The 27,991-nt window shown below is 43.4% G+C and overlaps 1 protein-coding gene across 2 annotated transcripts in view; it reads right to left on the reverse strand.

Annotated features, from left to right (window-relative positions):
* Positions 1-1,808: 1,808 nt before the first annotated feature.
* TRPM7 (transient receptor potential cation channel subfamily M member 7) overlaps positions 1,809-27,991 on the reverse strand; it is a 76,202-nt gene continuing 50,019 nt past the window's right edge. Inside the window, exons 21-40 of one of the 2 annotated variants that reach the window (XM_081888345.1) lie at positions 27,688-27,972; positions 25,994-26,168; positions 25,083-25,209; positions 24,041-24,225; positions 21,539-21,671; positions 18,995-20,106; positions 16,989-17,065; positions 15,391-15,450; positions 15,106-15,202; positions 13,801-13,868; positions 12,860-12,897; positions 11,951-11,976; positions 11,516-11,566; positions 11,371-11,436; positions 9,145-9,428; positions 7,867-7,949; positions 7,533-7,738; positions 6,042-6,093; positions 5,489-5,595; positions 1,809-3,732 (exon numbers count right to left, since the gene is read on the reverse strand). In XM_081888345.1, coding sequence (XP_081744471.1) covers positions 3,602-3,732; positions 5,489-5,595; positions 6,042-6,093; positions 7,533-7,738; positions 7,867-7,949; positions 9,145-9,428; positions 11,371-11,436; positions 11,516-11,566; positions 11,951-11,976; positions 12,860-12,897; positions 13,801-13,868; positions 15,106-15,202; positions 15,391-15,450; positions 16,989-17,065; positions 18,995-20,106; positions 21,539-21,671; positions 24,041-24,225; positions 25,083-25,209; positions 25,994-26,168; positions 27,688-27,972 — 3,363 coding nt within the window. In that variant the 3' untranslated portion in view covers positions 1,809-3,601. The remainder of the gene's footprint in view (positions 3,733-5,488; positions 5,596-6,041; positions 6,094-7,532; positions 7,739-7,866; positions 7,950-9,144; positions 9,429-11,370; positions 11,437-11,515; positions 11,567-11,950; positions 11,977-12,859; positions 12,898-13,800; positions 13,869-15,105; positions 15,203-15,390; positions 15,451-16,988; positions 17,066-18,994; positions 20,107-21,538; positions 21,672-24,040; positions 24,226-25,082; positions 25,210-25,993; positions 26,169-27,687; positions 27,973-27,991) is intronic. The other variant, XM_081888346.1, reaches the window with a different exon arrangement.

Raw genomic sequence — 27,991 nt, forward strand, 5'->3', positions numbered from 1 at the left:
CCTTGAACTCATTATTCCCACCCTACAAAGAGATCCAATGGGTAATATTTGCAGATGTTGAAGGAAGACACAAGGACAAGAACCAGTTTAAAGTTGAAAACCTAAATCGGCTGGTGAAATTTGCCACACCCAAGCTCAGTGTGTCTGCTTAGCACTTTTTACAGCTTGTTTTGGAACCCTTGGCTTAATGCAAGGATGCTCTTTCAGAATGTTGCTTGACTGAATACTACAAGTCACTCCTGGCCATTGGCTATGTTGGCAGATGTTGATGGAAGGTGGGATTCCAAAATTGGGGTGAGGAGCTCCAAACCAGGACCCCTCACTGGTTTAAACGTTTACCTCTTTATTATAGGCTGGAAGAGAAACTAATCTGGAATGGAAAACAAACAATAGAGCAGACTTCCTCAACCTCCTCAGCTCTCCAGATGTTTTTGGCCTACAACTCCCATGATCCCTAGCTAGCAGGACCAGTGGTCAGGGATGATGGGAATTGTAGTCTCAAAACATCTGGAGGGCTGAGGTTGAAGAAGCCTGCAATAGAGAAACAGAAGTATTACAGTTGAGGTGACCCAGTGTTTTGATGCTCAAAAGGGAGGAGTCTCTTTAAAAATTGAAACGGGGATAAAGCCAAGAAAAAAATAAGCTGAGATAACATTTATGGGAATGTGGAACTGGTGTCTTTCCATCAAAATTACAATAAAACAAAATGACATCTACACCATATCCTTTCTATCTTTTTGTAGGCATAGTCTTCTTTGGCTAAACTATAGTAGTTGTGAATGGAATTGAAACCATATGCTCATTTAGGATTAAGCTCCACTGCAGGTCAAGTTGGCTAAACCCAAGAACACAGCAGATGACAAAAATATAGGCAGAAAGATATTCTGTCTTTGAAAAGAAGTCCATGAAAGAAAGTTAAAAGCATCACAATAATAAATGATCGATCGAGAAAAAGAACAGCACCAATATCTGGCACGTTCGCCTCCCAGGTCATAAATTCCAGAGTGCACTGAAGGTGCTTCGAAGAGAAGATTATTTTGGTAGAGTATTGGTTACATTATCATAGAATCATAGTTTGAAGGGACCCCAAGGCTCACCAAGTCCCAACACTCCTGCAATGCAGGAATCTCAGTTAAAGCATCCATGACAGCCGGCCATCCAACCTCTGCTTATAAACCTCCAAAGAAGGAGAGTCCACAGCCTCCCGAGGGAGACCATTCCACTTTCAAACAGCTCTCACTGTCAGAACGTTCTTCCTGATGTTTCATCAGAATCTCCTTTCTTGTAACTTGAATCCATTGGTTTGCGCCCTTCCCTCCAGAGCAGGAGAAAACAAGCTTGTTCCCTCTTCCATGTGACAGCCCTTGAGATATCTGAAGATAGCTAGCCTATCTCCTCTCAGTCTCCTCTTTCCCAGGCTAAACATACCAAATTCCTTCAACAATTCATCATACAGCTTGGTTTCCAGATCCTTGATCATCATGGTTGCCCTCCTCTGCACACATTCCAGCTTGTCAATAGTTCAATGCTTCTGCGAGGCTAACCCAAGTCATTTTGCTGTCTAACAAAAGCTACTCAGTAGTATTAAGACTTGATGACTCACTGACCTCCACCTGATTCTCAAAGTAGCTCCAGCTGGCTAGTCACACTACTTGCACATTACTTACTAAAATATACTTCTATTGGTGGGCCATTCTTGCAGTCCAAATTATTCTCAAATCAACAGATTAGTTTTTACCTGTTCCTTTCCTCCCTCTGACCCTCCCTCCCCGGATCAATCAAATCAAATAAAGGTAGAAGCTCACCAGTCTAAACAAGAATAAATTTATTTGGGATTGTTTAAAGATTTATTGATATACAAAATGTATACAGTTTTTTATCTTTAATACACTATACCTTTCCTCCCCCAGCAACATAAACCACCATTTAAACAGCTATTGTGTTCGTGCCTTAATGTCTGTATCTATAAGATACACTACAGAATTTTAAAAAAGAATAATTACTGGGCGTTATGATGCCGTTCAATTAAAATTTACAATTAGTACCTATGTAACAAACAAACAAAAGTTGCAGCATGAAAATTCAGTTGGACAACAGGTTCTTCTTGTTGAATATTCAACAAATTTGGGACAGGAAAATGACATTTTATTGGCATAAAGTTTGCATTGCAATCTCCCACACATTACATAATGTAAATTCATCCTAGTTCCTTTTCTTTTAAATAAGTACCATATATAATATTACATTAAAAGGTGTCTTCACACAATATTAAATACAACTAAGGGGCTGCTCCTTACGTCCCTGCGGTGGTGTGGAGCCCACAACAGGCCTGGTCCTTACAGCACCGCAAAAGCTGAGGTTGGAAAGCACTGGTGCCAGGGGACAAGTCCACTCTGCAGCTCACTTCTACGCCCGCGTTGCTCCCGCCGGAAACCGCGGCAGCGCTGGCAAGATGAGCAGCCCCAACCAGGACTCTTGCCCCATGGCCCAGGGCTTCCAAAGTTACCCAAATGGCGTGAGAAGGTACCAGACTGCAGCAGCTCCAACACTGCTGTGATAAGATCAGAAGAGGCCCCCAAAGGTTGATGCATACATTCAGCTTTCTTTTACTGGTTTTAGGAGATCTTTGGAAGGCAACACTTCTGAAGCGGCCATTATATATAACAAGTAATAGCCACTTCCCCAACACACCTGCTCATTTTACAAGGCAGCGTCTTACCCAAGAGCAGCTGCTTTGTTCTGTTATACAAATGTGATCAGACTTGTCTTGCGACTTTACTACTATTGGACAGTGATTAGATAAAACTGAAATGTATCGTTAAAAAAAACAACAACCAACGACACAGGAGGGGGAGGGATTTCACTATGCGCAATCCATCCCATCCATCCCGAGAGAACTGGCTCCACACTTGAGGATGAATCCTGATGCAGGAGACAAGCCATCACTTCTTGTTTGGAACCAGGCGTTCCCACTCCCTGCAGCTCAGCTTACTGGCGTTAACTAAATATGGACAGATCCTTAGGAGCAGCCTCGTTCCATTGAGCCACATAAAACATACATGGCACTGAGCAGAGAGAGCAATTATCTGAGACACCCTGAGAAGTGTCAAAGGAATCCTTCGGTGTCTGTGGGAAGGTGGGGGGGGGGGTTGCTCCCTCCCGTTTCTCTAGCCAGATGACAGAAACCAGCTGCCACAAAGCCCCCAAACCATCTGCCTTAAAAACCATCAGCACAAAAAGAAAAACATCATTTGGTCAAGGGCATATTGCACTACCGGATGAAGGGGAGGAAAGGCCCCCTCTCATGGACCAAGGTAAAATGTTAAGTTATCCTTCTGCTAAAACGCCTCTTTAAAAAGCTATTTCATAAATACTTAATTTCATTCAACCTTTTTTTATATAAAAAAACCAGCAGCTGCCAGCTACTCCTTCAGAGGTGATTCCCACATTATGCTAGGCCACTCAACGGTGGACAGTTAACTGTACCAGCGTCATCAAAACAGTTTGGTCCTTTTTCATGCGGCCTTTGTTTTGATGAAGGGCAAACGAACCCCGTGACTTCTGCGAGGGTTTGGTTAGAGCCAGAGAGCTGTGCGTATCTTTACAGCATGAGGTGACTGGAACTGGCAGAGTCCGATTCTTTGGTGCAGCTCCCAGGCCGAATGGTCAGTTCTGGAGAATCATCTTGAGGCAGTAGGATTTTATCGGGTGTGTAGTCGTTTCTCTTCAAGTCTACGGGGAAAGAGCAACCACCCGAAATCCCACAGATACAGTTGGGTTGAAGAGGGGGAGAGGGAGATGGAGAGGGAGAGGGAGAGAGAATATACAAATTAGCAGCCTTACTTCTGATTCAAATTAGAGCTCCTCTCTAAAATAAGGAGAGAAGGCGAATTAATGTCCTGCCAGAGTTATGCAGGCAAGGTAGGCCTTCAGGTTCTTCCCAGTGCAAAACTCTGAGCTTTGAAGACTGGCCCACAGTTGTCCAGTGGGCATTATTGGGTGGTGGAGGCAAGGTGTCTGATATCAAAGGATGTGCGGGTAGGTTGTCCCACAGACTTGCCCTTATGATGCTGGCCATCTCGTGCCTGGCTGGGCCACAGTCAGATTTCCCAACAGGCAGAATCATAGAACTGTAAAGTTGGAAGGGACATTTTTGTGTTGTTATATTCATCATCTAGTCCAGTGTTTCCCAACCTTGTGCCTCCAGCTGTTTTTGAACTACAATTCCCATCATCCCTGACCACTGGTCTTGCTAGCTAGGGATGATGGGAGTTGTAGGCCAAAAACATCTGGAGGCACAAGGTTGGGAAACACTGATCTAGTCCATCCCTCTGCAATGCAGGAATTTGCAGCTGTCCCATACAGGGATCAAACCTGCAACTTTGGCATTATCAACACCATCTCTGACCAGCTGAGTTATCCAGGCTGTAGAGAAGGTCAAGTGTCTACAGCAGCTTTCCCAATCTGGTGTTCTCCAAATTTTTTGCACTCCAGCTCCCATCAGTCCTGGCCAACACAGATATGCTGGTTGGGACTGATGAGAACTGCAGCCCAACGTAACAGGAGGGCACCAGGTTGGGGAAATGTTGCTCTAGCAGAGTGTATAGGCTTCAGCATTGTTGAAAGAAAAAGGGGAGAACAACGGTCCCTTTGTAAGCACACTTCCAAGGCAATTCCTCTTAATAAATATGTATAACAACAACAACAACAACAACAACAACAACAACAACAACAACAACAACAACAATAATAATAATAATAATATAGTGGCAGAAAAGAAGCCCTTGCTGATGTGTGGTTTGTTCCTCTCTTCAAAAGACCTGTATTAGTCACTTTGCCAAGTACCAAAACTTTTTCAAGAAAATAAATATTTGAATTATAAATTGCTCTGCTCTGGTTCAGCCTGAACTATGGCCTCTGGGTGTGGCACAACTTGCATATGATATCAATCTATCAAGTGACTTTAGGCCTAGGTTGGTAATTTCAGGACAATTTGTGCCTGACTACCTACCACAATTTTTTAGGGCTCGTCAGATCCATGGAAAGGAAATTGGGTTCTTGGAGTTGATCGTTCACAGAATTAATAAAAGCCACTGAGATGCATACAGAGGCTTCTAGCTGACAGGGCAGAAGGCGTTCCTCCCCCCCCCCCAAAAAAAGGGTCAATAAAGCCATTTTTTCTCTTCCTTGCAACAATATATTTAGGGCATTTGTTATAGGTATTGAGTTCAGGCCCATTGAAAAGGTGAAAGAATTAGTTTTCGGGGCAGATTTTCTTTTGGGAGAGAAAAATAAGTGTTTCCTCATGAGGTTTCAAGAGCAAGCCAGTGAGGTCCAACTGATCAATGAAGCTCAGCTTGGTTCCAGCAATTCATCCATTTTATGTGGAGAGAATGCCTTACCCCCATAACAATGTAAAATTCAATTTATCATAGGTAGAAGCTACAAGAGAGAAGTTCTCTTTCATAAATCGGGGGCTGCTATTTACCTGGAAGCTTAAGTTTCCTGCAGCATGAGTTGCAGTGGTGCTTAGCTCTGAAATTTTTGATGGCATCTTCTCCCAGATTTGCAGGACCAAATACCATATCGTTTGACCTTTAAAAGAAAGCACACATTAAAAAAATACCTACAGCCAAACATGATTTTTTTTGTGTGTGGTCATCACCCCCTGGCTAGATATGGGGGAGGTTTTGGGTTGTATCCATTGTTGGTCCTACTCAAAGTATATCCACTGACATTGGTGAACATTGGAAACCTTAGGTTCATTCATTTCAATGGTTCTATTCGGAATAGGACTAGCACTGAATACAATCCTAATTATGCAGGTAAGATAGGAATGCTCTCCCATAGTATCACACCGGCAATTCCCAGCAGAAAGTTTGCTGCTGATAGTGTCCTTAAAAATCACAGCAGTAAGCTAACTTAAAGTTTCATCATAAATCTGTCCTTGGTATCTGTTAATTGGTACACCTAAAGCAGAAGGGCAGCCCTCCACGCTTGCCACATGTGGCCATAGGAAAAAGGAATTTTGCACTGCTTACCTCTTTTCTTCAGCTTTTATCACAGAAGGATCTGTCAAATTTTCTCCAACACCTTCACAAGAAGCAAAGGAAGTTATTATCCTGTTAGCCAAGTAGCACAAGAGTAATTTTAACATAAAAAGAGAAATTATAGCAGATGAACAATTTGAACAGCTGAAATACAGGTGCCCCCTACTTACGCGGGGGTTACATTTTGTGCCTTGTGTAAGTGGGGAGCATCCTCTAAAAAGCCATTTTCCTCTGCTGTCCAGCTCTCTCTCCAGACAACTCTCTCTTCAACTAGAGTTGAAGTTCTGGGGATGGCTAGAGGATGTGCAGAAATGCAGCAGCTGCTGCTGTGCGACTGCATGCATCAGCTGTTAGGCAGGGAGGCTGAGCAGCCTAAACAAAGCATCGCTGAACCTCTAGTCTCTTTGGGGCTCCCTCCTCCCTCACTGAAGTTCTCCTCAGGCTCCGTGAAGGGTCTCCTCACGAGCCACAAGGACTTGCCACCTCTCTCCCAACATTTCCTGGTCTGAATCTATCACTCTATCTATCTATCTATCTATCTATCTATCTATCTATCTATCTATCTATCATCTATCCATCCATCTATCTAGCCATCTATCTATCTCCAAACGCTGCATGTATACACAGTCACATGCAAATCGATTGTGCGTTAAGCGGGGGGATGCCTGTATCTGAAAGACTGCATCCATCCCGACAGACCCTCTTGCATCTTAAGAACAGCACAGGTGACCATCTCGGGGGGGGGGGGTGATCCAGGAGATGGCATTCTCTGTGGCAGTCCCTAAGTCCCTCCCTACAGAGCTATGTCTGTACCTTCACTGTACAGTTTTGGGTGAATACTGAAGACCTACCTCTTTACCCCAGCCTTTTACATCTGAGATGTGTAGTTTTAGTACTCACCCTACTTCTGTGATTATAATTTGCTTTAATCTGCTTTTAATGATGTATTTTAAAGTGATGTAACCTATCCTGGGGCCTTAGGGTGAAAGGTGAGTGAGTAAGTAAATGAATAATACATCATCATTATCATACTGTTTGCAGAATGCCCCCCCCCCCAAGAAGAACAAGGTATTCTAAATACAGGAGAGAAAATGGTAAGTGGAGTTGGTTACAGGAGATTGAAGAGAGACATGCAAGTATGAGTATGGATGGAGAGAAATTGCAATTGAGTAGATTGAAAGTCTAACACAAGGGAGGGTGAAGGGTGAAGGATGGTGGTGGGAAAAGGAAGTATCTGTGGGACTGAGTGTGGGTATGTATGAATATTTTTAAGGATTGTATGAAATGTATGTTTGTTTGTATATTTGTAATATGTATTAATGCTGAATTATTTTAATAATAAAAAATAATTTTTTAAAAATGAGTCTTTTCATGTGGCAACAATGAAATTTGATGACGATCCATATTGTGCAAGTCACAAGCTTCTGGTGCAATTACTACAGCATACACCTCTGTGTCACATCCACACACACATCCATTTACCTTGCAGGTCAAGGACCAACAGCTCTCCTCGAGTATATTCGTATGTCCAGTGGCTGAAGGCTAACATGACCTCCTCTAGCATGTTGGTTGGAATTATTTCATCTCCATTGTTGTTGTTGTACTTTCTGAATTCTCCTGTCATGCACTCCTCAACTGCAAACCACTGGCCAGCTGAGTGACAATATAAGAGGAATGCTTCCAAGAACCTTGTAAGAAAACACATAGGAACGAGAACACTGCGTGAACAACTGATTCATTAGCCTCGCACTCTGGTGTGGAAATTCCTTTTTGTTCCATTATTTCATGCTACATTTGAAGATGTAATAATGCCTACCTTGGAGAATAGGGAATAGATTTTGGCTTCATCTGATTGAATGCAAACGTGAGTTTCTGAGCAGCCCTCTGTTGCTGAATTTCCTATGGATTTAAAAAACAGACACACCAAAGACTTTACTCAAGATAAACCTCTAGCATGGAGAAGAAACACAAGGAACTGTGTTACATTTTTTCCCTTCTAATTACCGTATTTTTCCGTCTATAAGATGCCCCCTATTTTGAGGGACTCCAATTTAAGAAAATATTGTGTATTTTACTATCCTTGTATAAGACACCCACCCCCTCAAATTTTTCACATTATTTTTAAGGGGGAAAACCTAGTCTTATACACGAAAAAATACGGTACATTTTTGTGTTGTTATATTCATACAAAGTAGTTAAGACAATAGGCAGAAAATTCCTACCTTTGTGGTCCATTATTGCTTTATACAGTACGATGAAACTACACAGTGCTTTTCAAAGAATGAGAGCACAGGTCCTTTACAATTTAGAAATCAACACAAAGGAGAAAGAGGGAGGCAAACGGAAGCAGAGAAAACAGTGAAGCAAATGTAATTTTTGCAATTACTCATAGTTAGGCTTAGTGACATAGGGATATAGAGACTAGGGACAGTGTCAAAGACATAACAGAAAAATGTGAATTTGGAGGAGGGTTTTTAAAGAAGTAAGAGAGGTAGTATCATGGAAGTATTCTGGGATGCAGCCCCATGTATAAGGGATAAAGGACAACGCTGTTGGAGTGAGCAGAAAATCTTTGGACAGCAACCTTTGGACAGTGAAGGCTGTATGCAGGGATGCGTTGGAATATAAAAACAAGAGATGGGGTGACAAGGCTATGGATGAGCGTAAGGATTTATGGAAGGGTGCCATATGTTTAGGAGTGATAAAAAGATGGGTGGTTTTGGCAGCAGAGTGCTGGGAAGAAGTGAGGTGATGAAGGTGTGAATGGAAAACTAGAGAGCAGAATGTTGTAGCAGTCAAAGTGACAGATGACCGGAAGTTTTGCTGATGTGACCAATGTATTTTTCTAAATTTTTAAAGGGAGAAGCAACATAACTGGAGATGAACTGAATATGCAGAGTAAGAGAGATGGAGTGAGGAGTGAAAAAAAAAGCCAATGACCAAAAGTTGGGCAAGAGGGTAGATGGCAGTGTTGCCAATGGAGGACAGTGAAGGAAAGAAGGGATATATCTTGGTTGTCCCAACAGTATCCAACTGCTAAACATGTTTAAGCATCTGGTGGATATGAACTAGATGAGCAAGAACAACAACTTACTCTTAAACAGAGATGTAACACTGTGTCTTCTTTGTAAATGCTTGACCAAGTATTGACAACTTCCGGAAGAAAAGATTTGATGATATAAAGGTGGCCTGATTTCAGAATATCATACTCGGACCAGGTGCAGGCCACCTTGAGGGCTCGTCGCAAGCCTCCTCCCATCTCCTCCTTGCTTAGGAATTCTATTTTGGCACAGAGACCCAACTGAGACCAGGAAGACATGCTGTTGTTCAAGATGTTGGGAGAGCTTTCTTCAAGACGATACACAGTAACTGGTTCACCTGTAACGTCACAGCACAAAGAAGTGAAATGCAGTTAAGCCTGGGGTAACGTTGACTTAATGTCTATTTATACTGTACTGGTGAACACCTTTTTCGGACAATGGAGAGAAGATATAGCCAGACTTTTGCATAATCAATTATCTAACCAATTACAGTGGTGCCCCGCAAGACGAATGCCTCGCAAGACGAAAAACCCGCAAGACGAAAGGGTTTTTCGGTTTTTGCGACGCTTCGCTAGACGATTTTCCCTATGGGCTTGCATCGCAAGACGAAAGCCCATAGGGAAATCTCGGGGACCTTTTTTTAAATGCTGGCGGTGGGGAGCAAAGCCTCCCCCCCCCTCCGGACTTCAGAAGAGGTCCAGGAAGGCTGGCGGGGGCGAAAGGCTTTGCTCCCCACCGCCAGCATTTTAAAAGCGGTCTGGGATAGCAGGGAAGCGCTTCCCGCTATCCCGGACGGCTTTTGAAGGCAGGCAGGGGGGGGCAAAACCCCGCCCACCTTCAGAAGAGGTCCTGGACCTCTTCCGAAGGCGGGCGGGAGGGGGCAAAAGTCTTTGCTCCCCCCTGCCTGCCTTTCCGGGAGAGCGGGAAGGCAGCGCTGCCTTTTCCGCTCTCCCGGAAAGGCAGGCAGGGGGGAGCAAAGACTTTTGCCCCCCGCCCGCCTTCGGAAGAGGTCCAGGACCTCTTCCCAAGGCGGGCGGGGGGCAAAAGTCTTTGCCCCCCCTGCCAGCCTAACCGGGGGCTTTTAAATCGCCCCGGGACTGTCCGGGGCGATTTAAAAGCCCCCGGACGGCTTTTGAAGCCTCCCCCCGCCGCCCGGCATCGGGGCATCGTCCCGATGCCGGGCGGCGGGGGGAGGCTTTCTTGCCCCGCCGCCCGGCATCGGGACGATGTCCCGAAGCTGGGTGGCGGGGCGGGAAAGCCTCCCCCCGCCGCCCGGCTTCGGGGCAGGAACGCCTCCCCCCGCCGCCCGGCTTCGGGGCATCGTCCCGATGCCGGGCGGCGGGGCGAGAAAGCCTCCCCCCGCCGTCCGGCATCGGAACGATGTCCCGAAGCTGGGCGGCGGGGCGGGAAAGCCTCCCCCCGCCGCCCGGCTTCGGGGAATCGCCCCGATGCCGGGCGGCGGGGCGAGAAAGCCTCCCCCCGCCGCCCGGCTTCGGGGCATCGTCCCGATGCCGGGCGGCGGGGCAGGAACACCTCCCCCCGCCGCCCAGCATCGGAACGATGTCCCGAAGCCGGGCGGCGGGGCGGGAAAGCCTCCCCCCGCCGCCTGGCTTCGGAACAATGTCCCGAAGCCGGGCGGCGGGGCCGCGAAGCCTGGGCGCGCTGGCAACTCTCCACAAGGAGCGCTCCCGCTGCTTGCGGAGAGGTCCGCGAAGCCTGTCCTGGACCTCTTCTGAAGGCAGGCGGGGGGCAAAAGTCTTTGTCCCCCCTGCCTGCCTTCCCAGGGGCTTTTAAATCGCCCCGGACAGCGGAGAAGTCCTCCGCTGTCCCGGGCGATTTTAAAATGCCACCCGCCAGAAGAGGTCGGGGGAAGGCGGTTTCCATAGGAACGCATTAATTGATTTTCAATGCATTCCTATGGAAAACCGTGCATCGCAAGACGAAAAACTCGCAAGACGAAGAGACTTGCGGAACGAATTTATTTCGTCTTGCGAGGCACCACTGTATTAAGCTTTTGATACAATAGAATCCTCTGTGTTGACTTGGAGACCTTTTTCCATTTACTGCTAAAAACTAGCAACAAAGGCTTGGGACTCTAGCTTTTTAGGAGTCAGCTTCAGTATACATTTCCCCAATCTATCCCCAGAATTTTGATGGTGAACTATTGCCTATTTTCCTGTGCTGTGAAAAACAGATCTATCACTATTAAGCTTGACGATTAAGGAATAATATTATTAAAATCTGAAAATCATTCCAGAGGCTACAATAAGTTTTCCTACCTCTTGGAGGCACAGGAGTGAACGGTATGCTTTGCGATAACCTCATCAAATTATTTCTTTCAACAGCTGAAAAGACAGAGAAATTCATTGAAGAAGATGACGCTTCTACTTTTTATTATTTTGCAACCTAGTTTTGGACACTTACCTGAATAGTAGTAGGTGGTATCCATGATGGGTTTAAAAGGAGAGGCAATTCCTTTGGAAAAAAAGGAAGGGAGTGTTATATTTTTACATAAAACTCGTGATTTAATGCATCCTGGTTTTTTAAAAAAGGGTTATGACAAAGAACAAAAAGCACTCTAGGCTCACAGGAAAGACCTTGATCATTTATGGTGATTCTTCCCACCGTGGGGTATTTTAGATGAGGAAAATGATGATGAGATGCTCTAAGACTGGAGAAGAGCACAAGCACCAAGGGGGTTTTCCCTAAATTGAGTCATGTAATGATTACAACCATAAATAAGGGCTGTTGCCACTAAAATGCATAACAAACCTCCATCAACATCATCTTTGGCAACCATACATTAGTTTCCCACAACATGTTAAATTTATGGCAAAACCGAAGTTATCAGCAGCTTACCATTCAGTGCATCTTCCTCAGAAGACCTGCAAGAGACAGAAATTGCACTCAACCCAAATTCTGTATGTACTTCTTGGTTTTTTTACTACTCAACTTCATTGCTCTGGTCACTTTGCTCTGCTTGTAATAGGTAAAGGTAAAAGGACCGACTCTGGGGTTGCGGTGCTCATCTCGCTTTATTGGCCGAGGGAGCCGGTGTACAGCTTCCGGGTCATGTGGCCAGCATGAATAAGCCGCTTCTGGTGAACCAGAGCAGCACATGTAAACACCGTTTACCTTCCCGCCAGAGCGGTACCTATTTATCTACTTGCACTTTTGTGCTTTCGAACTGCTAGGTTGGCAGGAGCAGGGACCGAGCAACGGGAGCTCACCCCATGGCGGGGATTTGAACCGCCAGCCTTCTGATTGGCAAGTCCTAGGCTCTGTGGTTTAACCCACAGCGCCACCTGCTGTCCCTGCTTGTAAGCCCAATCACCCATCAGACCCAATACTGCAACCTCTATGCCTTCAAAACAAATGAACAGCAAACAGAGCAGGGGAGGGGAGAGAAAACAACTCTGAAGACTTAAAACTACTGTGAAGGCGATGGGTGCTGCAGCGGTGCTCTTTAACGAGGCTACGAGCCAGGTGTTTCAAACTGGCCACAGCAGGTTCAATTATACCCCTTCAAGAACAACCACAAGATAAATGCCCAGGTCATCAGGGTTGCTTAGGAACAGGTGGGCAGATAGATTAGATGACTCCTCTCGTGGTCTAACTGCCCAGCAACAATCAGACAGGCTTAAAAGTGAATGTGCAGTGTGCTGGCACACAGGGAGAAAACTGCAGCTCACTCAATGCCTCCCCAACTCCTGGGGAGTTTGGAGATACCTGGACAGTTCTGAGTATTGCCATTTAGACTTTACTTACATTTGATTGCTATACGACGGTCGACCTTGTAACCAATCCTGCAAGAAAAAAAGAGAGAGATGCACCTATTTCGTACATAATTGATGGTTTTAGAAGCAATATATCAGACTTTTGTAAGAGCACTACAAGGCTCCCTCAAAAAAATTAATTGTGAAGATGTTTTCAGCCTCAATATGCTTCTGAAGCATTGCTAAGTCTGCTGGTCAAAAGAAATTGTACAATCTGTTCAGCAGAAGTGCCTGGATGAAGAGACTAGGAATGCAACTATGTAGCAAATGCAGCCATAGCCTGACAGGTTAACTGCCTGATCTTGAGATATTTTGGTGATGTAAATTGCTTACTTGAGCAGGCTCTATTAGCTGTGCAGGCAGAAATGGCATGAACATTCCGCCAGCACTCAAAAAGGTGGTGTGAAGGTGCAATCAAATGCCATATGGACATTCTCCTTGAAGACCTATTACAATTCGCTCTCGTCGACCTCCAACCCCTACTCTTAAGCATGAGAGCTAGAGAGGACAAATTTGCCCAGCACATTTCAAGAGAAGAAAAAACTGCCACTTTAGAGGCCTCAGGGAACTCTCAACTTATGTGGAGATTATGGGGTGTAAAGTCAAAATCGTGTATAGTCAAAACACATTGGGTTCAATGGCCGGTGGGGTTTCCAAAGACTCCTTTTCCTGAATGCCTGTCCCCTTTTGTTTCTATTTTTTTTTTTAGCTGCCAAGTATAGAAAGCTGAATGTGCACAAGTTCAATGCACATAAGTTGTGAGTTACCTGTACTACCATAGCAGGTCACACTAAATTGTGATGGACAGTGAACTGTGTTGCCTTGTACTGCGTTCTATCAATTGCTACTATGATTCAATTTTTGTATTTCCTGGGTTCTTTTCATAGACACCCAGGGGAAACATTGTATGCATTGTTATTATGTTTTACTCACTGTGAGTAAGGCCGCCTTGGAATCTGCCTGATGAGGCTCCTCAACCGATGGTCTTCTGCTCTTGTGCACTGGAAAATGATTTTGCAATTAGAACGGCCACCTTTTGACATGTCAACATATACTACCAATTCTTCAACATATGTGTCCAAGATCCTGCAGGGAAAGCAAGATACACTTGCTTTCATACACATACATGGGCTTGGATACAGAGAATCATAAGACTATGCTTCAGACGCACATATTGGGCACAGGGCAAAACTCATTTGAAACTAAGGTAAAGGGACCCCTGACCGTTAGGTCCAGTCGTGACCGACTCTGGGGTTGTGGTGCTCATCTCGCTTTATTGGCCGAAGGAGCCGGTGTACAGCTTCCGGGTCATGTGGCCAGAATGACTAAGCCGCTTCTGGCAAACCAGAGCAGCGCACGGAAATGCCGTTTACCTTCCCACCTATTTATCTACTTGCACTTTGATGTGCTTTTGAACGGCTAGGTTAGCAGGAGCAGGGACTGAGCAACAGGAGCTCACCCCGTCGCGGGGATTCAAACCACCGACCTTCTGATCGGCAAGTCCTAGGCTCTGTGGTTTAACCCACAGCACCACCCGAGTGCGTTAAAGGACCTTCAAAGGTTTGTTTGGGGCACAGAATCGTAAGTTTATGTGTTGCGCAATTTTTTTAAAAAAAATCTGCCGTGGACATTAGAACCTTTAACATGCTCAAAGAAGCTGTCTGGATATCAGTCAAAAGCTACTGTTAGAAGGAAGACAAGTTTTTTAAATAGCAAAGATGGGTGCCACTCTCACCTCTCAGTATTGCCAGTTCACATTGCTCCCCAATCAATCAAAGTTTAATTGACTGATGATGGAGCAACTATGCATTTATGTAATTCCACATTTTTAGGGATGGCTTGTTTACAGAATCCAATCACTGAGGCTGCAATCTGAAGTAGGCGCTGACGGCTGGGTAATAAGGCCTCAACCACTCACGCCCCTGTTCTTTTCCCCACCAAAACTCACTCCCACCAAGCTGCACTCGCAGGAAAAAACATGAGCAGCGGCAGCTTTTAGCCAGAAGGGATAAAGTCAGTAGGAGGACAATTTTCAGTAGGGAAAGAAATGAGAAAGAAAGAACCAAGAAGCCCCTCTCTCTCCAATGCCAGTTCCCTCAGTCAAATTTTAGCCACAATGGCTGTGTTTTGTAAAATAAAGCAGTTTTGAAAATACAGGAAATGGCACAAAGGAAAAAATGCTGTATGCTAGTATTAGTTCAGAAAATTCAGAGATCAGAAACTAATGTGTTTACTTACTTTGCTCTGATAGTGCTGCTAATGAGCTTCTATGGTAGTCGGTAAAACCACCACATGAACTGACAGGCCTCAGGTTGCCTTCTGCATTACTACCACCCTGTGTATTCAACAAATAACAATGTTATAATTCACAACTCTACTCAAATAATCTTATTTGTGTCACCACTTGAAAGTTGCTATACAGTACTTAAGAAGTGACACACTTGCTTTTTGAAGGAATATTCAAATGTTACTGGCTATTTGATGCAACAATGAAGAGATGGAATACAAATGGCAAAGTTATACCTGTTGCTTTGTTGTCTCGATGCCTTCCAAAATTGCTTTTTTGAAATCTTCCTGTTGCTCCTGTAGAAGGTAACAATAAATGACTTTTTAAACTTAGGTTAGTAGTGAAGTGGCTTTAATAAGTCTCAAACTTTTCATAAACTCTGGGCCAGAAACAAGAAATTAGGGTTTGGGGAGACCGTTTTCCTACAAGTGTTATTTTAGAGCTCTTACTTCAAAGCTGAAACACTTCAGGCCTGGCATCTGCAGGTTTTAGTCCTGGTCTAAAATTTCATATTTGTGTTCTGATGTCCATGCATGCTCACACGAGTCAAAGTTTTCTGCACACTGTCATGTTTGTTTGATTGAGTTAACTTATATGCCACTTTCCCACAATGATCTGTGCCCAAAGCTGCTTACAGCAAACATTCAAGTACTTTGTGCTATAAGACTGCACAAAAGAATGCTTTAGAGAACAGGGGAGGACATTAGGAGTTCTGGGTACACACTGTGATTGCACCATGCTGTCTGGGCCAGATCTATCATGAAGTTAAAACTGAGTACAGTACTGATGCTCTCCAAAATGCTGTGCTTCCTAGCAACTTGAAGCATAGGAAGCTGCCTTTTCCCAGCGCTAACCCATCCCTGACTACTCAGGGATATCCATTTAACCCAGCTCTGACTACTCAGGCTGGGATGCAGGTGGCGCTGTGGGTTAAACCAGAGAGCCTAGGACTTGCCAATCAGAAGGTCGGCAGTTTGAATCCCCGCGACGGGGTGAGCTCCTGTTGCTTGGTCCCTGCTCCTGCCAACCTAGCAGCTCGAAAGCACATCAAAGCAAGTAGATAAATAGGTACCGCTCTGGCGGGAAGGTAAACGGCGTTTCCATGCACTGCTCTGGTTCGCCAGAAGCGGCTTAGTCATGCTGGTCACATGACCCGGAAGCTGTACGCCGGCTCCCTCAGCCAATAAAGCGAGATGAGCGCCGCAACCCCAGAGTCAGTCACGACTGGACCTAATGGTCAGGGGTCCCTTTACCTTTACCTACTCAGGCAGTCTTGGATTTCTTTAACGGGTGGTGACAGGATCAGACCCTGAGGCCTTCTCTGTACAGGATATATACACTACTTCTGAGATATAATTCCCCCACCACCTAAGTCTTTGAACCTGGGACTACTCAGCTAGGAGCTCAAACTTATAATGACAAAGTAGAACAGGCGCCTGCTTAGTTAACACCACTGAAAACCATCCTGTAACATGAGTGAATGCACATGTATTTGACATTTGAGTTTAAGTGAACTCCCTGTATCAGCTTAGGACTAGGACCTCAGGACACCGCCCAGATCATTCTCCCCTCCTCCCAAGCCACACAGCTCACTTAACCCTGCTCTGTGCCTCCCTCTAGTTGTTTCATCTGGCTGGAATGTGCCCTTGGGGTACGATAAGTACCTCTCGCTTGCCTGGATGCTGTGTGGCTAGCCAGACACACTTTTGCCACACCCACCACTGACACGTGGCCCTGATAAGGCTGCCTGTGAGGAATGTGGCCCTTGGCTGAAAAAAGGTTTCTCACCCTGGCTTGGGCTACTGCTCAACTTCCGCAGCAATCTCCCTCTTACCTCAATATCATCACTTTTTTCTTTGCTCTTAGCCACAGTCTCTTTAAATCGTTGCAATTCCATGCTGTCCCTGTGACCTTTGGCGACACCATTATATGAACAGAAATAAAACGGCAGATTTTAGAGGGGAAGCACCAAACAGATGCAAATTTGATTAAGGATACTGCTGAGATCAGAAAAGTACATAGAAGGACAGTTGACATTTTTAATGGTAGGTTGAGGAACTATTGCTTTTCCTACATATAAGTGATGACATACGAAACAATTTCAGAGGAAATATTTCATACCACTACCCTGGTTTCAAAGCCGTGAGCGTGTTATTTGCTTTCAGAACCATTTAGCGTGGATATCGGTATTTTTACAAAATGTAGCTATTAGTAGAAAAAGCACAGTTCAACACAATAGATTTTAAAAATATAAACTTCACCCTCAAAATGTAAGAAAACAACAATGACATGGCCTATGGTGTTCTCTTTCTCACCCTTTCTCACACCCATTCAAAATAATTAACCTATGTCAACATTCAGAATGCCTGTGTAGTGAGCAGAGCTTTCCTTGCCTGCCATTTTTACACTAGATTATATTTGCATAGAAACATACATACGTGGGGGCCAAAGCCTATAGGCTTGAATCATGGAATCTGTAAATTACATGGAACTGAGGTGCACAAATCATGATTTCAGGTTTATGCACATTGTCATTTCATATGTAAAACATTATGCAAAGGTGAAACCAATGAGTGCGTGGCAGGTAGAGCCAGGACGGAGCTTGGGGATCATAGAGATCATGCACTGCACATATATGCTGAATGTCTTCACAGGGCTATCACTCCTCTGTCTCCAAAATTCTACAGGACTGAACATTAAGGATGAAGATTATATTATAAACGAGAAGGCACCCCGGCACCAAACCTTTTGCCACAGTAAAAAAAAAAGAAGTGCCATTATTCAGCTGTGTGGTTAGTGAAGTAAATATAAACAGCCTGATCTTGAGCCTTTGTATCTAACTTCTCCCCACTCCCATTTTTTAATTAAAAGCATACATTTACAATTATTACAGCCATTTTCAAAACGTGAATGGGGAATCAACTATTAAACACACAAATCTGGTAGCTTAAAAGCACTAGCAAAAGTTAGATAAAAATATTACAAGTCCATTCAGAATAGATCTGGGCCTCAGGCAGATGTTACTCAAACTTGTAGTAAAAGATTTTAATCACATGCATAGCCCATTCTCAGATCTTCCTGAAGCCTCTATTCATATTTGAATAGAGGCTTACATGCTTATTGCAATGGGGCATATCAGGAGTCTACATGCTTAAGGTCCTATTTAAAGGCTTCCACTGCACAAACATCAGGGGTCCCAGAAATAAACCAGGATGGCGTGAACACAATCTACCAAATTTAATTGGCTTTACATGGCTAAAGGCACTTTTGGAGTACTCTGAAATGAATTTTCTGGTAACATTGACAAGTTTAAACTAAATGTAATCTTTAAAAAGTTATCATAACAAATCATGTTGCAAGATAAAAAAAAATTCATGCTCACTTTGAGCCACTGAGGCAAAAAAACTCTTACCTTAGAAATGGTCTAGATCAAGTGTGCACAACCTGCAGCCCTCCAGATGTTGTTGGACTACACCTCCCATCATCCCTGATCACTGGCTATGCTGGTTGGGACTGATGGGAGTTGTAGTCCAGAAACAACAGAAGGGCTGCAGGTTGTGCATGCCTGGTCCAGAATAAACTGAACTCAAAGTATTTTGTTAGCACACCTCTCCTTCCATTGTCTTGACAAACAGAAAATCTGCCACCATTTTGCAAAAAAATTTCCAGTTAAAACACCACTTGAATAAACAACAGAATCTACACCAAAATGGTTAAGTGCTGATTTACAAAGTAAAGAAACATTTTGATAGTTTGCGGAAGTGAAGAGGTTAAAAGCAAAGTGCACCACCTGCAACCAAATTCCGCTAAAGTTCCCATACAATTTTTGATAAATCAAACCTTGAGATTTAGATTTGATCCACAGTTTCTGAAGACGTACAGTGGTGTTGGAACTTAAATCATGACCCTTTTGTGCTGTTTCTGGAATGCTTCCAGGAGGTTCTTCAGTATTCAGTGTCCCATTCAGATCATTACTGGGGTCACTTCTGACCTCATCAGCAGATGTCAACTGTAATTTATTTTTGGCGTCCTTCTTCTTCAGCTTCAAAGAGGACTGAGGATTCCATTTGGCTGGGTAGCTCTCAGCACTAGTATAACTTTCATCACAAATAAATCCATGATTAACACATCCTCCAGGTTCAATACAAGGCTGGGAGGTGGTAGCAAGGCTAACAGAGCAAGAAGCAGGAGAGTCATGGCAACCAATAGCAAGTTTTGGAAGTACAGATTTTGGTGTGTTATACTTACCCACAAATGCCCCAAATTCAACAGCATTCTCTCCATCAGCAGCCTTAAGGACTATAACCTGGTCATCCTTTGTGGTACTTTCTAACTGGCTTTTACAGCTGGGCTGAGAAGGAGTGCTAACGAAAAATTTAGCTGTCGAAGATGTTAGATGTGGCATGCTGTTTAGCGAAGTGCCCGTCTTTTTATTCTTTTGAATGCATTTCGATGAGTCTGTACCCTGTATTCTTTGACGAAGTTCTGGGGGTGATAGAGCTCCTGGAATTAAGGCACTGCCCGAGGAACCTGCCTCTGGAAAGTTGAATTCATCCCTCTTGGAGGGCCCAGTCATCTTATGTCCAGAATCTCTTTCATCTTGCATAGAAATGTTGCACAGTAAAGCATTATTACTCTCAAGGCCTCCTTGAGGAAAAGAAGAACCAAATACATTGCCAATGCTGTGCTTTCTCCACATGGAAGATCTTAAAGGACCGTCATCAATGGGGTTTTGTGCCAAATGCTTTGAGATACTCAGTTCTCGTGTAATTTCATTATGGACCTTGCTAGCTTCTGAAGCCTTCTGGGCAGTTAATGTTTTCAAAGTGTCCACCGTAAGAGCAGAGAGGTCTTGCAAGTGGCCAATCTGTGTATCGAGAGAGTGCAATGAACGCTTGATGTAGTTGACTCTGTCACTAACCTCCTTGATTTGGATGCACATTTGCTCAACGCTGGAAGGGGAAGGGAGAAGATACCATGGGGAGAGAGAAAAAGGAGAATCAGACTTTTCACTGAACGCAAGGAATTCTCAAAACACCGAAGATCACAAGTAGGCCATGTGAAATAATTACAGGTCTGTTAGCATAAAACAAGGGGTTGGACTAGATGACCCTCAGGGTCCCTTCTAACTCTGCAATTCTATGATTCTTTGGTAACAACCCACCCATACAGAAGGTTGTGTACTGTGTTTCTGCCTTACTGGCCTGGTCTTCTGCTCTGGTCTTAAAGTAAAGGTAAAGGGACCCCTGACCATTAGGTCCAGTCGAGGCCGACTCTGGGGTTGTGGCGCTCATCTCGCTTTATTGGCCGAGGGAGCCGGCGTACAGCTTCTGGGTCATGTGGCCAGCATGACTAAGCCGCTTCTGGCGAACCAGAGCAGCGCACGGAAATGCCGTTTACCTTCCCGCTGGAGCGGTACCTATTTATCTACTTGCACTTTGATGTGCTTTCGAACTGCTAGGTTGGCAGGAGCAGGGACCGAAGAATGGGAGCTCACCCCGTCGTGGGGATTCGAACTGCCGACCCTCTGATCGGCAAGTCCTAGGCTCTGTGGTTTAACCAACAGCGCCACCCGCATCCCATCCTTACATCCTTCCAAATCAACTCCCACCAAGAAATTGTGTTCTGTCCCTGCATCAGGCATGATCAGATCACTGAATCAGTCTTGAAGACAATTTGTATAATCAGCAAGGTTTGCCCAGTAGTTTGCCCAGAATAGTTAAACGACAAGCCCATGTCCCGACAACATACTAAGCCTGACTATGGGTTGGCTCAGCAGCAGAATGACCAGGGAAGAGCGAAGTGATTTCCTCTCCCTGAGCTCATGCATTCTGTACCAACCCGTGGTTTGGCTTAGAGCGACCTGTGAACCAGACCAGGGAGATTACTGTAAGTATGCAACAGAGACAGTGGCGTAGCGTGAGGGGTGCAGGGGGGGCCGGCCGCACCGGCCGCAACATCTGGGGGTTAGGGTTAGGGGGCGCAAATCCACGGGTTAGGGGGCGCAAATTACTTGCCTTGCCCCGGGTGCTGACAACCCACCCTACGCCACTGAACTGCTAAATGAGGATAATGCTTCATGTGCCTGATTATGTATGCTCTAGTTCATGAAAGCTTGTGTTCAAATGTGGCCTCTGTGTTGCTTTTGATGCAAAGACTAAAATGGCTACTGGTCTGCAATTAGATAATTATATAATGGACCCTGCCAATCAAAGGTCCACATGTTAAAACAGGCTGCTGTTGGTCAACATCTGCTGTGATAAATGTAAATTGGAGTTTGATTTTAAAGTAACTGAAAATGTGCTATTCAATTAGCTGTTCCAATCATTCCTGGAAAAACTGAAAAGAACAAGGTTGAAACAGTCGTTCCTTATTATTTCATACCGTTCAGAAGTAACTCTAATTCTCTCTTCACTTCCAGAATGGAATTTATCATCTTTTTCATTGAAATACATCTCAACACACAACTCTTCAAAATCATGAAGCTTCTTTTGATCTTCTTCTGTTAGAAACAGTTCTAGAGAATGAAAGAAACAATCCATTTCAGAAGCTTGCTAATGAACCACTGCAGAAAAGAAGTAAAAACAGTGAAAAACCAAGGAAATGAGTATTCCCTTAGCCAAGGACCTCACATCATGAGTGTTGGATTTTAAGTATACAGTGGTACCTCTGGTTAAGAACATAATTCGTTCTGGAGGTCTGTTCTTAACCTGAAACTGTTCTTAACCTGAGGTACCACTTTAGCTAATGGGGCCTCCCGCTGCCGCTGTGCCGCAATTTCTGTTTTCATCCTGAGGTAAAGTTCTCAACCTGAGGTACTACTTCCAGGTTAGCGGCGTCTGTAACCTGAAGTGTCTGTAACCCAAGGTGTCTGTAACCCAAGGTACCACTGTATCAGGGTTTTTTTTCCCTTCCCCCAAATTAGGTACGCTAGACTATAATGCACCTCCAAAAATGGTTGTTTGTTGGGTTACTAACACATCTATTCATATACTTTTAAAGTACAGTGGTACCTCGGTTTTTGAACAGCTTAGTTAACGAACAACTTGGAAATCGAACGGCGCAAACCCGGAAGTAGGTGTTCCGGTTTGTGAACTTTTTTCAGAATCCAAACTGTTCCGCTTTGAGTGTTATACTTCCTTTTTCAGTGCCACACTTCGGTTTTGAGTGCCCCTGCTCCTGCTTGCACAGGAGTAGGAGCTGAATCGTGGCAGCTCAACTAGGGAGCGCGAAGCCTCTGTTTCCCAGCTGAGAGATCCCCGCCCCCGTTCCTGCTTGCACAGGAGCAGGAATTAGATTGGGCTGCTCAGCTGGGGAGGTGCAGGCTCCGTCACACTTTCCATTGAGGGGTTCGCGGCTGGTGGCTCCTGGGATGGCTGTCTCCGCATTGCCACGCGATGCTCCTTTAAACTTCTCTATTCGAGGTGAATGCAGCCATGCACCCCTCAATGGAAAAGTGTGACAGAGCCCGCACCTCTCCAGCTGAGAAGCCAACAAACTTGAAAAACTCACGAAAAAGCAGCAACACAACAAATTGAAAAAAGCAAACCACCCGCAAATGAATCAAAATCACAAGAAAACATAAAACAACACTGACCTTAACCCTAATTCTAATCCTTACCCTAACACTAACCCAATCCTAAAATTACCCTAACCCAGAAACGGTTTTGTTAGATAGTAAAATTCATGTTAATTTACTGTTTTAGGGGTTCTTTTTAAAAGTCTGGAACGGATTAATCCATTTTGCATTACTTTCTATTGGAAAGTGCACCTTGGTTTTAGAACGCTTTGGTTTTAGAACAGATTTAGTTTGGAAACCAAGGTACCACTTTCAAACCCCCTTCCCCACATATCTATTACTGGCTCACAAAATCAGGCTGGGGATCCTCTGGCCACAGGAGGTCTGGCTCAAGTCCCAATGTGATATCAGATGTCTGACAAGTGGGAAAGCAGCTACCAGGAAACAATGGGGATCTTTAAATTGTTCCTGATAGTTCCTGGCAAGGGAGCTTTGATGTTGGTGCTAATAAGCAGACTGGTGCTGTCAGCAACTCTGCGTAAATCTGCTGCGCTACAGAGTTGCCCATCAGGAACTTGCACAGTGCTGGGATCTGCACTTACAGCAAACCCGCAAGAGGGTCTTGCCATAAGTGCAATTGTCCCTTTGCAATGCTGGCTTGAATTGAAAGTTGAAATGCAAAAGATCTTCCTCTGTAGGGGCAGCTGGTTTTGTTTTGGTATTGTCAGGCGATTGACATGGATGTGCAAGGTCATTCCCAATTATCAAAGAAGTCCGCAGTGATGGTGAGAACAAGTCCTTGTTCAGCTTTTTAAGAATTCCACTTATAGTGGTACCTCGGGTTAAGTACTTAATTCGTTCCGGATGTCCGTTCTTAACCTGAAACTGTTCTTAACCTGAAGCACCACTTTAGCTAATGGGGCCTCCTGCTGCCGCTGCGCCACCGGAGCACAATTTCTGTTCTAATCCTGAAGCAAAGTTCTTAACCTGAAGCACTATTTCTGGGTTAGCGGAGTCTGTAACCTGAAGTGTATGTAACCTGAAGTGTCTGTAACCCGAGGCACCACTGTATAATGAAAGCATTTTCGTAGCAGTGGTTGGGCAGAGATAAAAAAATGTGCTGTCACCCTAAGTTCTCTTAAGCATCCTGTTCGCCCCAATCCTGAAAACAAGGCAAAATGTTCTGTCCACACACCCACACCCAAATTGTTGAGCCTCCACTCCCACTTTGCCATCCACTAATGGGACAGTGAACTGAGGGGTGGGATTTTGCATAAGCCCTACACACAAACCAGGCTCCTATCAATCCCTGGATTTCACATAATGCAAAGAACAACCTAACTTTGCATATTTTTGTTTGTTCTTACTTGGCCCATCAGAAGTTTTGTCTTTCTTTCTCTGCTTGCATACACAGCAGAATAGGGAAGCCATATGACTAAGAATAATAAGAGGAGGCGGCAGGATAGGCTTCTCGTGATATGCCATAACAAAATGATAACGCTGGTATTTCCATACAATGTTGGAAATTGCTTTCACCTGTAAATATACATTGCTAAACAAAAAGAGAAGAGAATAAAGAAGGCAAACATTTTAGTTTGATCATCTTAGAAACTAGCAGCAATGATCTTACATTCTGCTCTGTACAAATATTAAAAGAGAGTACAAACAAAACAAACAAACAGCATAACTTCTATCACATTTATTTTATTTATTAAAAATACACCACTATGTCATAAAATAAGCAGTTTACTATAACATATATATATTTAATAAAAACATGGATTCTTAAAAAAATCAGAGACCATCAACTAACTATTACGGGAGTATGTTTTCTTTATTTCCTGCATAAGACTTTCAGCAGAGAAAAAAATTTCAGCAGGCATTTAAAGGTTCAAAAAAGAGGCACCTGCTAAATTTCTGCTGGCAGAACATTACATATTCTTCTGACACTCTTGCAAATGATCTCAGCTATTGTCCCTATGGTACCGTAGACCAAAGTTGTTCAGGGCTTTGTAAATTAATACAAGGACCTTCAACAAGGCTTGGTCATAGAAGGGCAGCTGGTGTGTATGTTTTAACGATGGTGTCACATGTTATTGGTCATGTGCCCCCACCAGCCATTTGGCCTCCATATTTTGCACTGGGGGAGCTTCCAAACCACAAAGAGCATATTGCTGTAATCCAACCTTGAGGTTACCAATGTATGTACTATGGTAGTCAGTTATCGCTGTACAGGAATGGCCACAGCTGGCAAACTGGACAAAGCTGGTAAAAGGTACTCCTAGCTACAGAGCCTATTTGGTCCTCTGGTGATGAAGATGCATGCAGTGAGTACCACATGGCCGTATAATCACCAAGTTACTTTTTAAAGCACTGATTTAATATCAACTTAAAATATGAAAAACATACTTGAAAAAGGCGATGAGAAGATTGACCATAATAATGTACTGCACGAAAAGGTAGACGGCCTGAAGGAAGGGTGTCAGCCATGCTCCAGTAATACATGGTATGATTGTTTGGGAATCATTTGCACATACTTCGCAGATTAAGAAAAGAAAAGGAAATTTTTGACAAGATTTAGCAGTTTACTTGTTACTTAGAAGCAAAGCTCTTTATAGCACATCAACAAAATATTATCACCTATACTTTTTCAACACACAAGTTGCAGAAGCTGCTGCACAGCTTAGCCCTAAACAGAAAATTTATGAATAAAACAGGTCTGTGGGCATTAAATACCCAAACTTCCAACCTCAGCAACTGGAAAGTTTATTTAAATCAGTTAAGAGCTGTCTTTCAGTTCATGCCCTTCAAAATGAAAAAGAAATAAAGCTTTTCAATAAAATAAAATTCCTCCATATTTATTAAATGTATATTCCACTTTTCCATAATATTATCATGTTTACCAAAATAATTTTGTTTTCATATTCTGAACAAATACATGCATCACTGTAGATGAAAAACTAAAATTTTAAAAATCAAAAGAGATTTTAAATTTGTTGTAACATGTTTTTTATTTTAGGTCCCCCCCCCCGGGTTTAAAATAATACCTTAATATTACATACATTAGAATAATCCTTTCATTTTTATTTATTTAGAAAGGTTTATGAAACACTTCATCACACTCTGTGGGGCATACAATACAACAATCTAGATAAAACACAGCTGAACTCCAAAAACTTTAAAAAATATATCAATAAAGCAATAAAATCATTATGAATTAAATATAGATTCTAGATTAGCCCTCCCATCTCTGTGCTCTTTAGACACAAGAAAAAGTTCCCCTTGCCTGCTAATAAATAGAAGGAATAAAAATATCTTACCATCAATTTCATAGGCATAAACTTCACCAAAGATCATCCAATAAGGCCGAAAGACAATATCTCTTGCTAAAACCCAGGATGGTTTTTCATTAGGATAAAGTATTGCCTTTCTGGGGACTCCAAAACTAAGCAGCACAAGTGCCATAATTACTACAATGTAAAACATGTTGGCCACCTGTTTAAAACAGAGTTAAGAGACAGTTAAAACAGTGGAGAGCCCTCACTTAAGCCCTCCAAACTACAGCCCAGTCCCTTCTTTGTTGTTGACATTCATATTCAACACATTTAGAAGCACTCTGGACTTGTTTTTGTCCATCTCCACTGGTCAATCACCTTTGGACAGTAAGTAAGTAATTTTTTATTTATACCCTGCCCTCCCAGGCCAATAACGGGCTCAGGGTGGCTAACATCAAATATCAAATACATTAAAGCACTATCAAACAATTGATTAAAATACAGCTTAAAAATTAGAATCAGGATAAAATTAAATGACTTCCCATGAATTACAACCATAGGGGTTGGGAACCTCAAGTATTCATCAGCACAGCCAATCACAATAATCTCTACATTCCACCCATCCCAAGGGGTAACTTTTAAATATAATATAATATAATATAATATAATATAATATAATATAATATAATATAATATAATATAATATAATATAATAATGTAAATAATAATTCCAAGAAGAGTGGCTTAGGGAGGGCAAGTGGCCACTCTGAACTTCCATTTTGACTTTATTTCCCTTCTGAGTTCCTCAGAAATACACTGTAACGTCCATAAGAATTAGGGCAAGACTGTGAAGAGCATCCCACCCCAATCAGATGCATGCATTTCAATCTGAGCCAATCGGATGCATGCATCTGCAATATCCCTGCTCTTCTCTGAGGCACAGCTAATTTCCCCCTTTTTGCAAGCACCTAGGGACAGGCCTGTCTTTGAAACAGCAGCATGTATCTGTGACTTCAGTGTTCAACTGCTAAGTTCCCAATAAACTTAGAGAAACTTTTGTGTAAATTTCTGAGTGCCTACAGCAGTGGAGTACTGGGGAACTTGTGGAACTTCCTGCTACAATATTTCAAACTGATCATATGGTGTGAAATACTCCACATGCCAACATTGTGGCTTCTTGTTTTACTCCACTTGTCCTCCTTCTACACATACAGCAAACTACCTTAGAAAAACCAATACACAGCTGTCCATCTTTATTGGTGGAATACCTGTTTCACATGACTGTAAAATACAACACTTATGAAACCTACCTGGACCCTGAGTTCATCTTCTGAGGCCCTTCTTTATGTGCCTCCTCCTCAAGAGGTCTGGAGGGTGGCAACATGAGAACAGGGCCTTATCTGCAGTGGCTCCCCATCTATGGAATGCTTTCCCCAGGGAAGTTCGCCTGGCACCTTCATTATATACCTTTAGGTGCTAGGCAAAAACATTCCTTTTTAACCAGGCCTTTGGTTGAACTGATTGATATCCTATGCCCTTTTAAAATATGGGTTTTTGGGGGAGAGGGGGTTTATTGGGTTGTTGTTTTTATTCTGATTATGTATTTTGTGGTTTTATATTTTGATTTTATTCTGTGAGCCACCCTGAGACCTCTGAGTATCGGGTGGAATATAAATAATTATAATCATCATCATCATCCCATACACCACAATTTCAATTTTGGTAGGAAAAAAGCTTACCATTTTCCCAATCATCATGACGTAAGGTCCAGCATGTTGGTTTACAGCCAAAAAATCCAGTAATCTCACATACCAAAAGATTATATTCAGGCAGTAAGTTAGCCTTCCAGCAACGAAAACGTAATTTGAATTGTAAGTATCTTCACTGAAGTTTCCCTGTGCTCCGAATCTTAGTCCAAAACCAATGAAGAATGTGATAATGGCTACAGTATCACTGACATTGAAGTAATCATTAAACCACACTTTAGTCTTTTGACTGATCTTGCCCGCCTCTGACATAAAGATCTGTTGTAAAAATAATGAG

This window comes from Podarcis melisellensis, assembly GCF_964234715.1.
Source record: "Podarcis melisellensis genome assembly, chromosome: 14".
In the NCBI taxonomy this organism is placed as follows: Eukaryota; Metazoa; Chordata; class Lepidosauria; order Squamata; family Lacertidae; genus Podarcis; species Podarcis melisellensis.